Raw genomic sequence first — 20,595 nt, 5'->3', positions numbered from 1 at the left:
ACGGAGGCCTTAAATTTAGGCCAACTGCTTTTCACAAAGAGACTGAGCAAGCTTCACAAAAGCCCAGCTCTCAGACCAAGGGCCTTGAGGTGAGTCTGCAGAAAGCTCCTCCCTCTGGCTGGACCCGCCCACCTGGGCGCCTTTCCAGCCCGGGAGCTCCGCCACCCTGGGAAAGGACCCTCTCTGTCCAAGAGGCCTGCTGCTGCTGATAATGCTCTCTGAGGTTCACAAAACCATCCTGGGGCTGAGGTCAGTACTGGGGAGAGGCCCTTTTGGGGGGCTGATGGCTGTCTGGGAGCTGCTACCCTCTCCAAAGCCATTAGCATTGCACTTAATAAGCGACTGATAACTGTTGGGAGAAGTGTCATCCATCACACTAATCTTTATTTCTCTCTCAGTGTATCCTGCTCCTTTGCCTCTGGCAAAGTTCCGGAGCAAACAGGCCTGCTGGGTAATGGAAGTCACAAAGATGTCCTCTGCCAGAAAAGATTCCCCCACCACGCTGTGGAATAAGCATCAGAGACTTCCCATTCACTTTCCATGGGGCTCCAACCACCTAGCTCTCCCCTCAAGGGACCCAGCAGTGCAGAGTTGAAACCCGGGGCCCTGAGGTCACAGGGAGGGACAGCTGAGGCTCCCCTGGAGTGACCCTATTCCACCCTCACTCTCGCCTGCTAGTTCTCTGCTCCTCAGCTCCTGACAATGAAACAGTGAATCAGAAGGATGGCACCTGGTGGCTTCTTCCCTCCCCACCGTCCCTCCCCTCCAGCCCCACTCCCAGATCTATACCTAATGCTGAATTCAAGATCTTATCTGAGTTTTGCAAGGATAAAGCAACAAACTTTTCCCCAATGATTAAATCCTTTGATGATTAGCCCAATATTTTTCAGACCTCTTCTAACAACTTTCAGAGAGCAAATGAAATGAGTCTGAGAAAACTGGAAAGCCATTATTCTCTCTATTCCCCTGGGCACAAAGCATCTCACGGAAGGCCACGGGATGAAGTCATGGCCAGGGCCAAGGAAGGCCTCCAGCCTCTAGCTGCAGGAACCTGTTACATGGCATTCCAAAACTTTCTGTGCCTTAATCTCTCCATTTGGAAATGGAAGAGCACCACAGTCCAGCAAGAAGCATTAGTGTGGAGAGCAACAAAAAAAATGAGAAAGTGCTCCATCCATTAAGATCACTGACTTGCTGCCTAGCACCATGCTTTCAGAGTAGCGATTAGCCTGGGCTCCAGGTTGGGTTTATGTCCATGCTCTGCTTTGATCAGCATTTGACTCTGGGCAGCTCAGTTCACCTGTGGCTGCTTGTCATAAAGATCCAATGGTATGTGCAGGCACCATGCTAAGCACTTGGTATGTAAGTGCTCAGAAAGTGTTGGCTTTTTCTAACGAGATTAACATGGCCTGCTTAGACAGCAACAGAACCCATGACGCCACTGCAATGGGTGCTGTGATGGGACACCCAGACCCCCTTCAGGAATGAAGGACATCTCCCCAGCCGCCAGCAGTGCTGACCGGAGATGGTCCCCAGCTGCAGGTCCCTTCTAGGATTTCCTCAGCAGAGGCCCAGGTCACACACGGTGGGCTGCACCCAGTGATCAATCAGTATGTAGGTATAGAGGGGACAACTAGGCACAGCTGAAGGGCTACCCCATTTCAGAAGGGATGCACATTTCAGTTTATCTCTCTAAAAGGCCAGGCCCAGTCCCTTGTAGTTTTCCCTGAAGAGCAGCCATCGCAGTTCCAAGGACACACAGGAAATTGTCAAAATTTCTGGGGAGGAGAATAAGTCCACACCCCAGGCTATCCAACAGGGCTGGGTGAGAAGTTTGACGAGAAGTGCTGAGCTTGTGCTGTGACAACACCTCGGGGTTAATGGTCTGGGCCTCTTTAAGAAGAGAGCTGGAGGCAGGGCCATCCGGAGGTGTCCCCAACTTCTGCTTCGACAGCACTTTCCTCTTGATAAGATAATGGAGAACAGGAAGCTGAGGAGGTGAAGGTAAGGCTGGGGCAAGGTGGCTGCAGGAGGATTTTATTTTCCTGTGCTTATCACCTGATTCCAAATGCACACTCCACCAGGCCACGGATGTGGGGCCTGCTCGCTCCACATATACAATTTGTGTTTCTGCTGTGATATGTTCTTTTTTAAATGTTCACTCCCCTACATGCTCTGAATTTACTGAAGTATTACCCCAGCTTTAGAACACACTTCAAGGAAAGACTCCTTCTCAGCTGTTTCGAGGGGTTGGAAATGTGTATGGGTCAAGGTTTCCCCCCCACCGCCACAGAAAAAGCACTGGGAAGCAGGAGGTTCCTGGGCAGGAAGAAAGGGCAGGCGATGTCAGGTCTTTCCTGTTGAAACACCCCCCTGACCCTGTCTCCTCTTCCTCTGTCCCCCAGCATCAGGCAGGCCCCCTGCAGGCTGCGTCCACTCAGGCCGGCTTCATGGTGTGCGGCCTGTGCGGTCGCACACGGTCCCATGCTCAGAGGGGCTCCGCTCTTGGTGTAATGCCCTGCAGTTGTCTTGAAATTCTTAATCATTCTCGAATAAGAGGCCCCCGACTTTCCTCTTGTTCTGGTCCTCACAAGTTATATAGTTGGTCCTGCATCCACTATAGGCATCTTGAACTCTGGCAGGTCCCACCTTGGCTGGGGCAGCAGTGTATGTGCACCAGGGCTCTGCCTGCTCTCCTCCCTGGCTGTGTCCCCCATAAGTCCTGGAAGGCCGGTGATGATATTCTGTGAAGCCCCTGTGGGCACCAGGCCCTAGAATGGACCTTCCTCCACCTCACACCAGCCAACACTTCGATCACCCAGTCACAGGCAGACTGCCACACCACCTCTGCACCCAGCACCTTCCCGTCCTTTTCGCCATTGGGATAAGAGAGGAGGCTGTGCCCCCAGCAGCAGGGATCTGGCTATAGAAAAGGGAGAACTCTTCCTGGCATATCCTCTGGGACTTTGCCCAGAAGCCTGACGCCTTGAGTGTGAATCCCGCCTTTGCTAGCTACCAGCTGCAGGACCTCACAGGGTCCTTGCAGGGTCCTCTGTCCCTGATCAGCTGTGAGGGTTACTAGGATGATGATACCCATGGAAGCCCCCAGCACACTGCCACACACACAGCAGATCAAAAAATACCTTCATTCATTGATTTTCAAAAAAGAAGGACAACAATATCATCTGGAGACCGCTCAGGAATCTTCCAGGATTATGAATTCTAACACTGAACACTGGGTGCCACATTAAGATGAGTGTCACCCACCCTGAAAATAAATAGATGAAGACGCTCTTCTTAACAAACCCGTCACACTGGACACACAGAGAAAGAGCAGAACTTGAACTCAGCAGTGCTAGGTCTGAGTCCCTGCTCGGCGCTCGGGCGTATCAGCTAACCCCTCTGAGCCTTGGTTATCACATCAACAAATTGAAGGTGATGAAAACTAACATTTATGCACAGTTGACGACTTGCTTGGCTTTACACTCTCCAAACAATCCCATAGGGAGTTACTACTATTATCCCCATTTTCCAGATGAATAAACCAATGCATAAAGAAGAGAAGTGATTTTCCCAAAGTTGCAAATGTGGAAGTCACGCTTTGGAACCCATCAAACTAGATGGACACACTGTGGATGATGGTGGAAGACCCCCATGAGTTGCCCACTACTGGCACCCCTTCTTCTCAGTGTCTCGGCTCTACTGCAGAGCAATGCGGTGGGAAAGCCAGTCATTCCACACCTGCGTGCTCTTCTTTCCCTCCCTCCTCCTCCTCCCCCATCCCCTGCTCATCTCTTCCCTCCATAAACACAATATGATGTTGCAGTTGTCCACCCAATTCTAAAGGCTCCCATTTTGAGGACCCTGTAGATGGATGCATAGTAAACAGGATTAGCAGGCACACTCAGGACATGCCCCTTCCTGTCCCACCCCCATGAGCAACGATTCCCACTCCACGCCTTCCTCCCTTTTACTTAGCCTGCCTTCTACAAAAAGGAAAGACATACAGTCAGCGCAGGGTAACTGCTTCTAATCACAGGTGACAGCAGGAATGTAAACAACACAAGAAACATCTAAATGCAATCCAGTGGCAAGAAAACACTGCTCACTTGCCGGCTCCTTCCCTTGAGAACACCCTCACTGTTTCCTGCCACCCCCTTCGGAAGCTCTGCTCATTAATGCCCAGTTAATAGGAACCCCAGAAACTGGAGCTTCCAGAGAACAGGAGAATGGAATCCTAAGTCATAAATAATCTCCTTTAACTCTACTACCTCCAGGAAGGATTTTCTAGATTGCGCCAATTTTTCTGTTGAAAGCAATAATTTTAACATGTTCTTTTTGGGGTGTTGGAGGGAGGGCGGGAGTCAGGGACTCCATTGAAAATCTGTTCAAAGCTAGGGATCCCCTCCCAAGAGAAGCATAAACATACAACATTTTTAATGTCATTTCAGAGGTTCACAGACTCCATTTTCTATAACATGGATGGGACAATGGGAGCACGGAAGAAAATACAAATAAATGCAGATGGCTTCTAAACAGTACAGAGGCACCACAGGGCATTTCCAGTTCTGTAATCGCTGCACACATGGAACAAACATACAACAAGTCTTTTTTTTTTTTTGGCTCTTTAGACTGACAGCCTGCTTCTAAACCACCTTCTTCAATGCAAATTGAGAACTCAATGGAGTAACTGCTATGAATAATTTCCACTTGGATCACTTAGTGCTGAGGTTATCAAGAGACTGAGAAAGCCAGCATTAGAAAGGTGTATCTGTGTGTGTGTGCTGGACACGGCTGCAAAATCGACAGTTCGGAAGCCAAAAGGAAATGGTTTTTTTAACTGTCCAGTGTTTGGATTCTTTGTGCTACTGGAGCTCTCCATTAATATAGGTCTTCAGCAGATGGTCACCTCTACCTGTTAGATTCTGGAATCTTCACTGTATCTTTTGTCATGAGATGGGGGTGAGAAGAGATGGAGGCCAGGAGAGGGTGAAGGGGCAGCCTTCTTATACTGGGATAGTCTTACCTCTGTGCCTGTTGGTAGTTTTGTCAAACATCAGCATTGCATCCTCCACCTGCAAAACAAATACAGAATAGAAGCGCTTTAGAAATCTTAACAAATATACAAAACATTATATGTTGTGTGTGTGGGGGGGGGTAGTTTCTATTGTCGAAATAATAGTTGCTCATTAAAGAATATTTGAAAATACAAAAAAGTAGGAAAAAAATCATTTGTCTTTCTCCACAGCACAGCTATAGTTATAGAAATATGGTAGATTTCTCTTTAATGTTTGCTTTGGGGAAAAAAAAAAAGTCTATGCTTATTTTAATATGGTTTAAATCATATTATAAATGAAATGTCTTCCTTGTTCTTTTTACATTTAATAATATTGCAAATAATTCCCAGGTTACTACATTATGAATACTATTTTGACCATCGCATAACATTTCACAGAGTGAGAAGCTGTAGCTTACTTAATTATTCCCCTTCTGATGGATATTTAAATTGTTTCCAGTTGTAAACAATGGAACTTTAACATCTAGATTGTTATGGATTGAATTGTGTCCCCCCAAATTTATATGTTGAAGTCCTAACCCCCAGTACCTCAGTATGTGACTGTATTTGGAGACAGGGTCTTTAAAGAGGTAATTAAGTTAAAATGAGGTGATTAAGGTGGGCCCTAAACAGATATGACTGGTATTCTCAGAAGAAGAGATTAGGACCTAGATACCCACAGATGAAAGACCATGTGCTTGACACATGAAAAAGATAGCCATCTACAAGTCAAGGAGAGAGGTCTCAGAAGAAACCAGCCCTGCCACACCTTAACCTTGGACTTCAAGCCTCCAGAACTGTGAGAAAATAAAATTCTGGGGGGTTTTGTTTGTTTATTTTGTGGCTGTCCTGAACAGTGATTGGACCATGGACCATAGTGTTATCAGCACTATGCTCTAACCAACTAAGTTAACTGGCCAGCAGAAAATAAATTTCTGTTAAGCCACCCAGTCTCATACTTTATGGCAGACCTAGCCAACTAATGCACTGATGCTAGGACTTTTCAAAAACATCAAAAAGAAGAAAATACCAAAGTCAAAATCATCCTCTGTCTCTCTTCCTAAGCCCTTCCAGAGCCCTCCCACGCATCCTGCAACCCTTTTGGGTATTTCTAGCAGTAAGAAGATTTCAGGATCCACACTCAATTCCCGCATAGATCTCAAGAAACTCACACTTAATGAACCAGATTTGGATTTGGAATGCATTCCTTTCATTTATGATTACTGTGGTTTGAATGTTTGTCCCCTTCAAAGCTCATGTTAAAATTTAACCCCCAATATGGTATGGGAAAGGTGTGCCTTTAAGAGGTGGTTGGATTGTGAGGACCATCCCCTCCTGAATGAACTAATCCATTCATGGAATAATGGGTTAATGGTTTATTGGGTTGGTTATCAGGGAGCAGACTGGGGGCTTTATAAGGAGAGGAAGAAAGTACAGGGAAATGCGCTGTTGCTTAGTCCTTGCTATGTGATACCCTGCATTGCCATGGGACTCTGTAGAGAGTCCCCACCAAGAAGAAGGACCTCACTAGATGTACACTCTCAACCTTGGACTTCCCAGCCTCCAAAACAGTAAGAAATAAATTCTGTTCCTTTATAAATTACCCAGTTTCAGGTATTCTGTTATAAGCAACAGAAAACAGACTAATATAGTGGTCCCATCCTTTATTCCACAAAACACACATCTTCAGCACAGGTGTCTGCCCCAGCCAATTAGCTACTCACCTGGGGGGAGCACCCGCTCCAGCCATATGAGCAGCCCACCCTCTCCATTCATTTTGTGCCCAAAGTTGGCAGTAAAAATGCAACCTAACCTATGTGGTTGTAGGTGGACAAAACTGTTAGCCAGAGAGCACTGTCCTTGGAGCAATTTCAGTGTGTGTATGTAGCTGGGAAGGACCGAGCACTGTTGGTTTGCACTCAGAGGCTCACAAATGAGGTTGCGGGCCTGAACCGAGCCATCTGAGAGAAGGAATCATGGGCTATTCATCCTCACTCCTCCCAGACTACACTCTCTGATAGAGGGAGGATATAGGGGCAAAGCCCAAAAATGAGTTTTAAAATGGTGTCTCCAGACAAACTGAACTTGTTTTTCTAAGTTCAAATATAACGGGAAGAGGGAAGTCAAGGTAAGAATGTTAGATGGGGATAGGCAAGCCAGTCACAAACCTCAAAGGGACTGGCCCAGCTTAAAAATCCCTCCTCGAGTCAGGTCCCCCTTTTGTTGCTAAGCAACCGAGCCTGAACACATAGGCTCCTGGGGCCTTCCCCTTCTGGTCGTTCCCCATTTCTGAAGTCAGTTGCTGGGAGGAAAATGGCCTTGCATGGTGACTTCTCCAGCAGGGAGCTGCCCTCTCTCTCTCCTGGGCACCAGGATAACAGGATTAGGTGATGCCAGTTTGGAGATCACTTGAACAGGGGTTCCTTCACCAGACCCCTCCCCGGATGCCCATCCCAGGCCACGCCCCAGTCAGGAGGGCCTGAAGAATCCCACAGGCACCTGCTGAGGCTGCACATACAACAGCCGTGTGCCTCCCATGCACGACTCAAACAAAACCATCATAAGATCAACTGGTGTGTTTGCACATACAGCAGTCATGCTTCAGCATATGGCATCTCAGACGCAGGCCCTGGGACTCTGTAAGATTTGAATGCCGGGGGTGCGGGTGGGTAGGGGGCCAAGGCCTCCTGGTATCGTGCAGGTAAATGTGGCATCTGTTTCACAACCATCTCCATATTTTCTAAGATGTTTGCCAAATCCTTATTTTGAGCTGAAAATGCTTAACAGTAAGGAAAACAGCCTCCCTTCTGTGTTGGTTGTGTTTTGGTACTGAGACTCGGATCCCTTCACGAAATAAACATTTTGAATTTTTTTTAAAAATGTATTTTCTAAACCCCTTTTCAGCAGTGCGTAATTGGCTCCCTCTTTTCTTTCCTACGTTTGGATGTTTTCTAATGCTGCCCTCCCAACATCCACGCCACCCTGGTGAGTGTAGGGAGTATCTGTATATGTTTTTTAGGGCAACTATTGTTGTAAAGAATAGAGCTCTTTCCTCTATAGTCCAGTTGGTACAATGGGACTCGCAAAGACCTCCTGAATAGTTAAAATGTCAGGGCGAAAGAAGAATTCTATTAACACTTTACAAAATACAACATCTAAGAAGTAGCTAGAGAGGAAAGAGAAAGAAAAAAAAAATCAACATGGGTAAGTCCCAGTGCTTGGGGGGATAAAACTTTTCAGCGATTGCAAAACACTTATTAATTCAGAGAAGCCATCAATGCGATGGAAATCTGGCAGGACAGCAAGAGCTAAAACTAGAAGAATTTGAGTATACAAAGACTGAATAGAATAAAAACACGGCCTCACATACGGGACTGGTTCTCACGGTTCTATGTGAATCAAACAGAAGCAGCTTGTGTGAGTCTCCGTCAAAGGGAAATAAGGGGCAGGGTTAAGGTGACTGGTGTTCAACCCCAGAGCCAGCAAACTGATAACTCCCGCGGTCTCTCTCTGTCTCTCTCTCTCTCACCCACACAAATGAAATCTAGGTAGATTAGTTGCCTGTACAGAGTCATCAACATTAACAGGCCAGGAGAACATAAAGGGTTAGAGGGGCTGGAAACCAGAGTTTTTCTGACCTTGGATAGAAAACACCATTAGCCCTTCTCAAGGGATACCTCCCTCATCCTTATGATTAACACTGGTATTTACTCTGCCTTGATGACACCCTCACCTGCCTTACCGATTTCTTTGTACAGAGGTGGACGCCCACAAGGCTAGTGGTCTTGGGCGTCCCCTAGGGAGAGAGGACAGGAGGTGTCTGAACCTCAGCATGCTTTGTCCCATGTCCTGGCACACTCCTGGTCTGTTTTGGGAGAAGGAGCCTATTCCAGCCTAGAGATGTGCCTTATAATAACTTGAGGTAGGTTTAAAACGCAGCCCTAGCATCCTTAATGGTGTATCATTGTCAACCAAAAAGCAAGGTAAAGTAACTTGGAGGTGACATGGTTGGGGATGGGATGTCCCCCATTTTTGTCCTGACACAGAAGGCCCTGAACATGTATTTCTGACTATTACAAGGTTCAGACTATGCTGTAATGTCCTTCAGACTGTGTGAGGGCCTACGAAAGAGGAGCTGTGCTGTTGGTCTCTATGGCCACCGGTATTAGGTCAAGGCTTCTCAAACGTCATCCACATCAGAATCGTCCAGAGAGTTTGTTAAGCCACACCTCTCCCAGGTCCCCCCGCGAGTCTCCGATTCAGTAGCACCTGCATTTCTAACAAGCTCCCAGGTGGTGCTGATGCAGCTGCTGGCCCGGGACCCCTCTTTCCATGCATTACTTTAAGGGATGAGAAACAGGAGCAAAGGTTAAAGACACTGGACACAGGATGCTTCTGCCTCACTGACATACATTTAGTGCTCAGTCCATGAAACATATTTATCTTCAGAGGCAACTGATCCACTCCAGTGTGGCAACAGTTCTCCCTCTCCTTGTGCCCCATCTCTCGGACATTTATATTCCAAGATCCTGAAAATGGTAATGATAGAATCCATGATGGAAAGATGACCAGAGAGGGATTTCTTAGTGGCAACCAAGCCGCTGATGCACATAATGCAAATCCAGGTTCTACTTGGGCGATATAAACTTTCTTTCTAACAGATAAACGCCTGCTAATGTCTACATTATGCAGCTAACCCAATCTTGATTAGAAAATCCAGCCAATGGTAATTTTCTTTGCTTTTATACAACATGTATTAGGCATTCAGTATTTGCAAAGTATCAGCCTAAGCACAAATAAGAGGCAAATCACATATGGTAGACCGATTACTTTAATGGCCCCACACTCTCCACCTTATAATTTTGCAGATCCTCTCCCCAAAGAGGTGGAGTCTATCTCTCCATCCCTTGCATTTGGGCTTGACTTGTGATGGCCAATAAAATGAGGTAGAGAGAATGGTATGGCCCTTTGGGGCCTAGCCTTAAGAGTATTTGCGTGTTTTTGCTCGTTCTCTCTTGAAACTCTGCCATCACTATGAGAAGGGCATGCTCAGGCTAGCCCAGTTGTAGGAGAGGCATGTGAAGCAGGGCGCCAAGTCCCCCCAGTTGCCCCAGCTCAGGCTGGGGTCAATCACCCCCAAAACAGGCAAGCAAGGCCAGCCAAGATCAGCAGAAACTCTCCCACTGTACTTGAGGCACGTGAAATAAACAGTTATTGTCTGCTGTTTTGCTGTTTGTTTCACAGCATTTTTGTGGGAATAGGTAATTCATACATGCTCCCTGTTCTTAAACAAAAAATGAGCTTACAATCAGAAGATACACAGATGGTCTCAAATAATAATAGAGAGTAAGCAAGGGCAAGAAAGGGGGTGGAAGAAGGGAAAGTTTTGAATGTGGGCTGAGTATTAAACTATCAGGTTCCACACTGCAAATGAAACACATTTCAAATGGAACACAGGTATTAGGGTGCAGAGGGACCTCCTGTAAATCTCACCCCAGCAGCAAGGTTGGAGACAGAGATCCTAGAAGCACAAAGAGGAACTGGCAACCGGTTCCTCACTGAAAATCAGCAATAATTACCACTCCAGTCAGTGGGTGATGCCTCTCTAATCTTAATTCATTTAATGAATGAGCGAACCCTCTTTCTAATGAGTCAAAAGATTTATTGTGAGCCAGACATTCTTGCAGGATGATTTTGGAAGTAGCCATATGGTGTTGACCATAACCAGAGGTTAGATATTAGCCAGCGCAGCTTATGTGCTAGCTGAACAGGAAATCTTTTAAGTCACAATACAAAGATGCTTATATAAAGGGAGGTCAAAAAGTCTACATGTCTCTTGGTTAGCATAGGGTGTGACCCCAGAGTTAGTCCCCCAGACCACTGCCTCTTCTCCCCAAGGTTTTGCAGTTTGGCTCCCCAATACATAGTAGGTGAATGACACCAAATTGATTTGAAGACACAGAAAACTTGGTCCGGCTAAAGGGAACCGGCTAACGGGAGAATTTGCTGGTAAGAACTCAGCGTGACACACAGCACCACACACAGCAGGGGGAGGATCCGGGTTCTAATCCCAGCTCCACCAGCATCTCACCAAAGACAAGTCACCTCCCTCCTCCGTCCTTAGTTTCTCATCTGTGCAAGGAAGGAACTGTGTGAGGTGATCCCTAAGATCTGCTTTGTAAAGACTCTGCCTAGAATGCTACAGTGGACTGCAGAGGCTGCCGGGACAGCCTCTGGGAGCATCAGCATCACCAGTGGTCCTTTGCAAACACTGTTCTGGGAGGCCTTTCCAGAGCTTTGCCAACACATGCCCTGAGAAATTTCCCACTCCTCTTGGGATACAAATACACACACCCACACACCATACATATCAAGAACAAAGAGGGAAATAGCACTTTAAATGATCCTTAAATTGTCTGGTCAAATACAAGGAGGGAGAGAGGAGGGAGGGAGAAGGGAGGGAGAAGGGAAAAGAAGAAACCCAGCTCTGCAAACACCCCCAAAACAAATGCCGTTGAATTTCTCTTCCTGCTCCCACTCAAATGCTTGAAGTGTTAGTTTAAACAAACACCCTCAAATGCAATACCATGATACTATGGCGGGTAGGGCTTAACAGATCTCTTTATGCTCCATAAACTCAAGGCACTAAAGCTACGAGAGTGGAGACTCGTATGACATGCAGGACTGCCCAGGACACCAGTGCCTGGTGCTTAAGCTGGAGACAGTGCTGTCTGGTCCCAGAGTTACTCCAGAACATGGGAAGGCACTGTTCTCCACTGCCCCGCTGCCAGCCTGGACAAATACAAAATCGGCCCCTGCCAGAAGGCTCAGTGATGGTGTCTAGTTTATTGAAATGGACTTCTCCGCATGTTCCAGCCTGGCGAAAGATGGGGTTGGTCTAAGTTTCATCATTGCCCCAAAGGAAGAACGGAAGGAAAGAGGGGGCAGAACAGAAAAATCCCATTAGTTCATATGAAATCCAGATCCGTGGTTTTCAACCCTGACTGCTCACTAGAATCACCTGAAGAGATGCTGAGGCCACACCCTGACCTAGCAAATCAGCGCCCTGGAGGGGGAGCCCAGCAGTGGAGTTTTAAAGCTCCCCTGTGATCCAGGGTGCACCCAAGGCTGAGAAGCACTGTTCTAAGTGGCTAAGTACAGCTGGGTTGAGCCTTAATCACAGCACGTGTGTAGACGGGCCCTAAATAAATTGGCTGCCTAAAGACTGGAGGTTAATCCCCCGCTGGAAGTCAGAATCAGGCAGGCTCCTTGACACACATTGTTCTGCTTTCTCGGGGCTCTCCTTACCAATGTTCTGTCATGATTCAAAAACTGAACACAGAATTTTTAAGAAAACCTAACACAACTATTGTTTCTCCCCGCCCCCCCCCCCCATATTTTCACAGATATTATTATTGCTTTGGTATTCACAACAACCCCACAAGACAGAGATTATTACAAATTCTGAGCCTCAGTTTACCCACTGGTCATCCTAGAGCTAAGCTGGCAGATGCTAGTCTGACGAGTCCACATCTCACCCTGCCAGTCCCCGCCTTCCCACTCATCTCAGGTTCTCGGCCCCCCGTGCTGCAGGCAGGTGAGCTTCTCAGCCACCCCGTCTCTGTGCACTTCCCCCAGAAAGATGGCAGCAATGCAGGTGTGCTCAGAGCTCTGTCCCAGATGCTGCTGCCAGGCAATTTCCCCTTCACCCCAAAAGAAAAAAAATTCTAGTTTGCATCCACCCGAAAGCTTGTTTTTCTTAAAATCACACCCATGCATTAACAGAATAAGAGAAAAAAATCTCCTCCTTGGTTTCTCCTAAACTCTCTTTCTTTAATAGTGATATAATACACATAACATAAAATTAACCCGTTTTTAGTATACAGCTCAGAGGCATTAAGTACATTTCCTAAACTCTTCATGGAAGCTTCCTAAGTCTTACTATGGCCAGAATATTCTACTCCCATTAGCAGGACCCTTCTTTATTGCCCTATTTTTTCCTACTTACTTTTTTTTATTCTTGGAGGGTAGATTTAACTTAAAACACCAATGTTTATCAGAATAGCTGTTATGAATTTAATGGAGGGACACCTGCCCATAGGAAGTGAAGTGTGTGAGGTCTCCAGATAACTCTGTCTTGGAGACTTAGACATTTTACCTACCTAAAGGCAAAGGCCCCTGCTCAGAGATTGATTCCACAAGTATATATCAGACTCTAAGTTATGAGATATCTATCCCCCCGAAATAATGATTGCTATAATAGCTACCATTTACAGAAGCTTAATAGGCAATTTGCAAAGCTCATTTAATTATCACAGCAGCTCTCAAGTAGATATTATCATACCCATTTTACAGATGAGGAAATTGTGGTTCACTGAGATTAAGTGACTTCCCTAAGATCGCACATGCAATAAACGGTGGAGCCAGGTTTAAATTCAGGTGTGTCCTCTACTGGTCTCCCTTAATTGTATTCTGTTTTTTGAATCCCAAAAGACTTAGCATAGGGCCACTATCTATTGGCTGAACCAACAAACACTGCCTTAAAACCCTATAAAAAGTGAAGAGAGGTGATTCGGTAACCTCACGGAGATGGATGTATATTGCTTTGGAAGATTTAGAAGAGGAGGGAATGACTAGAGATAAAGGAAAAAGGAGGATGTAGGGGTCTCTTCCTTTTAAATGGGCAAATTCTAAAAGCTAGAGATCACTGGGCTCCTCTGAGGTCACAGAACAGGCTGGCAGCAGAGCTAGAACTGGGATGGGGCCCCAGAACTCAGTCCTGGGTTCAGTCACGTGAGTCCACACTGTGCTGTGGACTAATCATACTGAGTGTGTCTCCTGCCTAGGATTGCTAGGAAGGTTTGTGTGGTGGCTAGTCAGTGCCTAGCGCACGAATACGTTCATCGTAACAGATACTGATCCAATTCACTGCCCCACCCCGGCAATCCCCCCGCTGAGCCACCTCGGGGGGCGCAAGCACATGCACATTTGCACACACACACTTCATGCGGTTAAGCCAGGAGCCACACCCAGTGCTGTGTCTCTTCCCACTGCCAGTGGGTCGCACCAAGGGACAGCCACTAACAGACCCAGCAAGCTCTTGGGGGAGCAGTCCCAGGAGGCCCTATCTCAAAATTGAGCAGGGGAAGCAAGAGTCTGCCTGTGCGAGGTAGGATTGGGATGGGGGCTGAGTTCCAGCTGTGCAGCTGAAGCCCAGGGCCCAGCACCCTTGGGAGGGTGGGGCAGGAGGCTCTCTCTGGGGATAGCTAAGTGGGGGCTTAGAGAGCAGGAGGCGAAGGAAGGGAGGTGGTGGGAGAGGGACACTGAGGTGGCCAGGCATGAGCTGTTGGAGGAGCAGTTGGACCCAGCAGGCCTGACAGCTGTCACAAGGAAATGGCATCTGGCCTAACGGCCTCTTGTGTGAGGCTCCTTCGAGTGGCGGCTGCTGTGCTCCGGAAATCCAGGGCCAGTTTACAGCACTGGCTGTGAGTGCTTGCGTCGCGTGCGCAAGTGTGCTCTGGGGGTGGGTGGCGGTGGGCGTGGGCGGCCTGCCTAATGCTCTTCTCTCCCCCTCTCCAGCCTCTCCCCATCAGGCCTCACCTACCGTGAAAAAGGCCCAGACCTGCCAGCTCCAGAGGAGAGAGGCAAATCATTAGGGGTGCGCTGATGTGCCGTAACACTCTCCTGCATTCCCATTAAACAAATACTAAACTGCTAATTGCCAAAATGGATCTCCACAACTCTGACTGAACAGGGGGAAGGGTTTATAATTACCAAGTGTGAAAATGCACAGCCTGTAAATAACCACCTCATCCGTCCTAATATGGCCTGATATTGATGGGCATGAAATAAACATCAAGACCAAATGAGAAAATCATCCCCATCTCCTGTGGCCAATGCAATCTCAGATGGTGACAAGCGTAGCTGCAGCCATACACTTGGGGAGGGCAGAGGGGAGAAGGGAGAGGAGTTTTATAGGCTTGAAAGTCTAGGTTCCAATCCCAATTTCAATCCCCTGGGCCACTTGCATCTTCTCTCTGCCTGGAAAATAGCAAGGGTAAATAACATGGCTTGCTGATGGCACTGAGGGCTTGTCTGCAGCTAGGAAGGACCAGGGCCCTTGGGGCAGGAATTTCTGAGTGCATGGGCCTCCAGGACAGGGCTTCAGACACCCTCTCCCCTGCCCTCTTTTAACAGACTGGCTGGTAAGGATGAAGAATGAGACGGAGAGATTAGCCACGGTGACACATTTATTCTTTAAACAAACATCTATCAAGGCTTTTCTGTCTGCCCAACACAGAGTTGATTACAGAGCACAGATGGAAAGAATTTGGGTTGAGAGTGATCTTTGGGCTTTCTGACACCGCCATGCCACCATGCATCCCTTCCTGCCACTCAGCGGGCAGCAGACTCTGGTCTCAGATTCCGGAGCCCGACTACTTTCCTTGACTGCACAAGCGAAGGGGAGGTGAAGCGCCGAGGTCACAGGGTAGCTGCAGGCCTCCCAAGCAAGCTCTCTCTCCCCACTGCTCTTTGGAGGCACCAGCCTGTGGCTCTGAGGAGCTCTGCCGGGTCTTGGAGTGAAGGTCAGCACCCGGAGGAGAGAGGAAGTTCCACTTGTCTCAGAACCACAGACTTGGGAGTTAGAATGACCCAGTTCACCTCTCCACTTCCCACCCAGCACAGGAATCCCTTCTCCAAGGCTCTTTTGAACCCTTTCTGGAGCTTCAGAGACTTGTCCCACCCCCTCGGACAAGCTGCTTGAGCCCGAATTCAGCAGCAGAAGCACTTAGGTGCCTGGAACAGCAGCTTCCTCTGATTCACAGCTCAATTTTGGCACAAGGCAGAAGTCTGTGAACTGTATCAGGCACCTGAATGGGTGCAACAAGCACCGCCTACCCCCAAAGTTTCAATATGGGGCTTTAATAGCATCCGAAGAAGTTTCTGCTCCTTCCCCTCTCGGCTGCCTGATGCCAATCTCCTCAACTCCCTGTCCCTAAAGTCACCCTGAGAGTCCTTGGTCAAAGACCCCAGGGGTTGCTCAGTTCTAGTCCTGACCCAAAGACCTTATCAGAAATTAGCAAAATAAAGGAAAGCCTAAACTACAGACTATTTTAAAAGAAATTCTACTTCGTTACTTTGAAATTCTCAAAGCGAGATAGGGGGCGTGAGGCCACCCCACCTCTGCCCACATCCAGGCAAGCAATAGCATGGGGGTCCTGAGACCTATGGCCATGAGCCTCCACCGCCACCCCCACTTGCATGAACATCATAGAATGTATTTACTACCCACCTGTGTTTCTTTGGAGTGTGTGACTTGTCTGCTCATGTCCTTCACCAAATTTCTATTAAGATTTTTCTAATTCATTTTTAAGAGTTCTTTATGCATTAAGAATGTCAATCTTTGTATGTTAAATGTGTTTCTAATCAACTGACTTTCAATTCAATTTGTGACGTTTTCCTTTGTATGTTGAGAAAATAATTTTCTATCTAAACGTTACATTTTTAAAAATTCAAAAATAAATAATTTCCCAAAGCATCTTCAAATAATGGTTAACAAAACGCTGCTGAGGACAAAGTGCAGGTGCAGCAACAGGCTGAAGGATTCAGCCGCTTGGCAAAGTTACTTCTTGTTCAAAGAGGATCATAAAATCTTTGAGGCGAAAAGGACCAAAGAGATATGAGTCCAGCCCACTTATTTTCCAGAGGAGCAAACTGGCTCTAAGCAATTTGGCGCTACAGACAAAGCCACAGTGGTAGAGTGAAAGGAAGCTGGCATGGCACCACAAGTCCTGGGTTCAAATCCTGATCCACTATTTCCACCCATGCATGATCTTGGGCAAGACTCTGCACGGTGGCTCGGTTTCCTTGTGTATAAAAGGAACAGTGATCACTGTTAACTTCACCCCAGCCGTGAGAAGTAGAAATTATTGACATAATATACAGAAAAGCACCTGGCCAGTGGTCAATGACTGCCCTATGCTATTACCTGTATACATCCCAGCCCCAGCACACACAGATGCCCAACAAATATCTGTTAGATAACGAGTAACAGACTTTGTATCAATTACCACAAACTCCAACTTAGTGAAACCAGTATGGATGAGAGAGGTTTAGCCTCGTAAGTGTAACTGGCTTTATGTACTGTGCCACAATGAGTCGTATGCAAGGAAACCATATTTTAGAAACACAAGCGGAATGGAAAAACAAACCGTGGTACATCCCTGCAATGGAATACTCCTTACAATAAAAACACAATTTAGATGAGTTTCAAGGGAATTATTCTGTCTGGAAAAAATCAACCTCAAAGGCTTGTTACATACTGCATAATTCCATTTCTATAACATTCTCAAAATGACAAAATTATTGTGATGGGGAACACATCAGTGGGTGTCAGGGGTTAGGGATGGGGGAAGGGCTTGGATATTAAGGGGAAACACAAGGAGTTTCTTCGTGGTGATTGAACAGTTCTGTATCCTGATTGCGGTGGTGGTGACTTGAAACTACACATGTGATAAAATTTCAAAGAACTGTGCACGCACACACACACACAAGTACATATGAAAATTGATGATGTTCCAGTGTTGGTTTCCTGATTTTAACCATGAACTATGGTGATAGGAGATACTACCACTGTGGGAAGCTGGGTGAAGGGTACACAAAAGCTCTTTAAACCATTTTTACAACTTCTTGTGAGTCCTAAACTATTTAAAAATAAAAATGTATAATAATAATAAAAAGAAACCACAAGGGGGCTCATTATTTCAGGAAACTCCATGGCATATCAGTTTATAATGCAAACAATTATGCCCCAATTTTTCTTGATTTGGATAAAATGGGTATAAATAACCCTTTCCTGCTTCTCATATTTGGCTGGCAAACACAACTCTGAAATATTATTCTGTCCCGTGAATATCCATGTTGGCAGGCTCCAACTACCCCATCTCTTCTTTACTAATTCTCAGGAAATTTCATATACAGCTCTGCACACCCTATCTAGCACCTACTAGAGTAATAATCCAAAAAAAAAAAAAAAAAAAAAACGCTTGCTGGTTGAGTTTCAGAAAGATTTTGCAGGATAAAGAAAAAAAAAAAAGATAGAAAAGAGTATTAAATCCAGCGGTTTCTAATTTTTCTTTTTTTAAGTCATCAGGGCTGTCTTTTGTTTAATTTTTGAAACACAGATCTTACGTGTTTTGACGTTCATATACCAAGCAAACTGTACTAATGAATGCTTTGGATGTACAGAAAGTTACTTGTCAGTACTTGTCATAATTGTACCTGGGGCTGAAAGTGACCAGGGACAAGGTGAGTTGGGGTACTCTGTCTAAAGCAAGCACATCTGACATTTTAGTTGGCCCTCATGTGGTTTGGGGTGGGGGACTCATGGTGCCTGATAGATTTTTTTTTTTTTTAATAATGAAGTCAACTTGAGGACCTGAATTCCTTCTGCTGACCTCTAGGTTGGAAACCTCTAGCCTACTCAGATCTTTGCAAATAAGTATTGACAGAATAACCAACCCTCCTACTTAATCCTCAAGGCACTCAACTCTCTAAAAGGGGGGGAAAAAAGAAGGGAGAGGGAAAAACACGTATATACCCTTAAAAAAAAATTACCAATTCAAGTTGCTTCAAGACCCAACAAGCATGTTTTTCTTTCATTTATTTCTACATCAACACTGAAGGATAAAGATCTTTCTCATTTCAAGAGCTGTCAATTTGCTTTAGTGCCATGTTTTTCATCTGTTTGAGGTAAAGAGGAATTACAAAGCAGGCAAATGAAATAATGCACTGCAGTGTAGCATATTTTGGCAATTCAAATTGGAAAAAGGCAAAAAGGAAATTAAACAAGGATGACAGGCCACACAGCACACCTGTCTTGCACCCGACTGGCCCACCCCTGCCTTCCTTCTGCTTGCTAACTTTACAACCAGATGAAGTCTTCAATTCTGTGCTGAAAACTGTACTATTTGCTGCATCTTAAATTTTCAAATCATTTATATATGTTGCACAACTCATACAATATTTTGCTTTCTGAAGCAGAAAAACCTCTTAGCTGCTGGTAAACTGTCAGGTACTGTTACTTTAAATACTTCTGTGAAATAGCACAGGGGCTAGCAGCCCTTTCCTGTAGATGTACTATACTTCCCCGTATAAATTAACAAAGACAAATGCTTGCCACAAGCCAGACTGTGTGGGAAATCCTTATCCTATCAAGCTTGAGGGTTTGATTACAACGGAACTTAAAAATCAATAAAAGGAAACACTAATGTCCTCTTCTCGAGGTCCTCCGCCAATGAAGATGCCCAATGAAGATTTTTAGTTAATACATTTACATTTCTTCTTGTTTTTAATTAAATTGCTCCTTGACTACTCAGATTTGTGATTTTTCCCTCTTTAGCTCCAGGGCTGCGGATTTTCTAAGAGAAATATACGAACTTCCTGGGCCATATGGGCCAAGATGCCCCAGCAGACCTCATATGCTCTGTGGCACTCAGGAAACTGCCCTTGACCATCAGAAGTGAACCAAAGGAGTTGGCCAGGGGGTGTGAGAGCCCAGGGGATCAGGCTACTTTGAGCTACCAGAGTAAAAGAATCCCCCACCCTTCAACCACCACCAACTAAAATCAAATGGCAAATGTGATAACGAGCCAATAATACTGTCTTTTGCAGAATACAATTTGGACACTGTCAGATTCTAGATTCATAAAAGGCATTGTGGTTCTTCTGCCAATGATGCATGTGTCCACAGCAGTGTTTGCTAGGGCACCTGGGCCTGGGTCCCAGCTCTGGTGAGAAGATGCATCTCAGCAGAACTGACTAGTGGGAGAGGCCAGAAGTTCTGAAGCCAGACTCCCTGGGCTCAGATTCTGGCTCTACTATTTACTAGCTCTGTGACCTTGGGCAGGATACTCAACCTTTCTGTGCTGTGCCTCCATTATTTCGTTTCCAAGTTGGTACTAACCTCATAGTGCTGTTATGGGCACTAAGAGAAGTTCATTCATGTGCAGCATTCCAGCATGTGTGAAGAGCTAAACAGCTATCATCCACTACTATTATAGCCTCAGTGAGCTGGTCAGGAGAAAGGTCTAGTATTGTTCATTATAGCCAAGGCCTTCCCTACTTCTACTCATAAGATGTTAATGCTAAGTGAAATTAAAATTGGTGGAGAGGCAAGCTTGACCTGGGCAAGCACTACTGCAGTGGGTTGAATTGTGTCCCCCCCAAAGTTTAATGTGTTGGAAGCTTGGTCCCCACTGTGATGGTGTTAAGAGGGTGGGAAATCCTATTGTGGCAATTGAAAGGGGAGGTCATGAAGAGGTGATTAAGTTGATGTTTTAATGGTGGTTGTGGGCGTGGTTCTGAGGGCTTTAAAAGAACAGCACATGAGAAGTTCTCTTTCTGCTCCACCCTTTTCTGCCATGTGAGACCCCTGCATTGCTGTAAAGCCATCACCAAAGAAAATCCTCACTAGATGTGTCCCCTGGACTTTGGACTTCCCAGCCTCTGAAACTGTAAGCAATAAATATTGTTTCTGC

At 46.1% G+C, this 20,595-nt stretch overlaps 1 protein-coding gene across 9 annotated transcripts in view; it reads right to left on the bottom strand.

Annotated features, from left to right (window-relative positions):
- Positions 1 to 20,595, bottom strand: part of MSI2 (musashi RNA binding protein 2) — a 380,675-nt gene that overhangs the window by 135,022 nt on the left and 225,058 nt on the right. For all 9 annotated transcript variants that reach the window (XM_063113166.1, XM_063113164.1, XM_063113163.1 and 6 more), the window contains exon 7: positions 5,027 to 5,075. In XM_063113166.1, coding sequence (XP_062969236.1) covers positions 5,027 to 5,075 — 49 coding nt within the window. The remainder of the gene's footprint in view (positions 1 to 5,026; positions 5,076 to 20,595) is intronic.

The sequence above is a fragment of the Cynocephalus volans genome, chromosome 10 (genome assembly GCF_027409185.1).
Source record: "Cynocephalus volans isolate mCynVol1 chromosome 10, mCynVol1.pri, whole genome shotgun sequence".
Lineage (NCBI taxonomy): Eukaryota > Metazoa > Chordata > Mammalia > Dermoptera > Cynocephalidae > Cynocephalus > Cynocephalus volans.
Note: the sequence above shows the minus strand (reverse complement) of the source record. Positions and strands in the feature narration are given on the sequence as shown.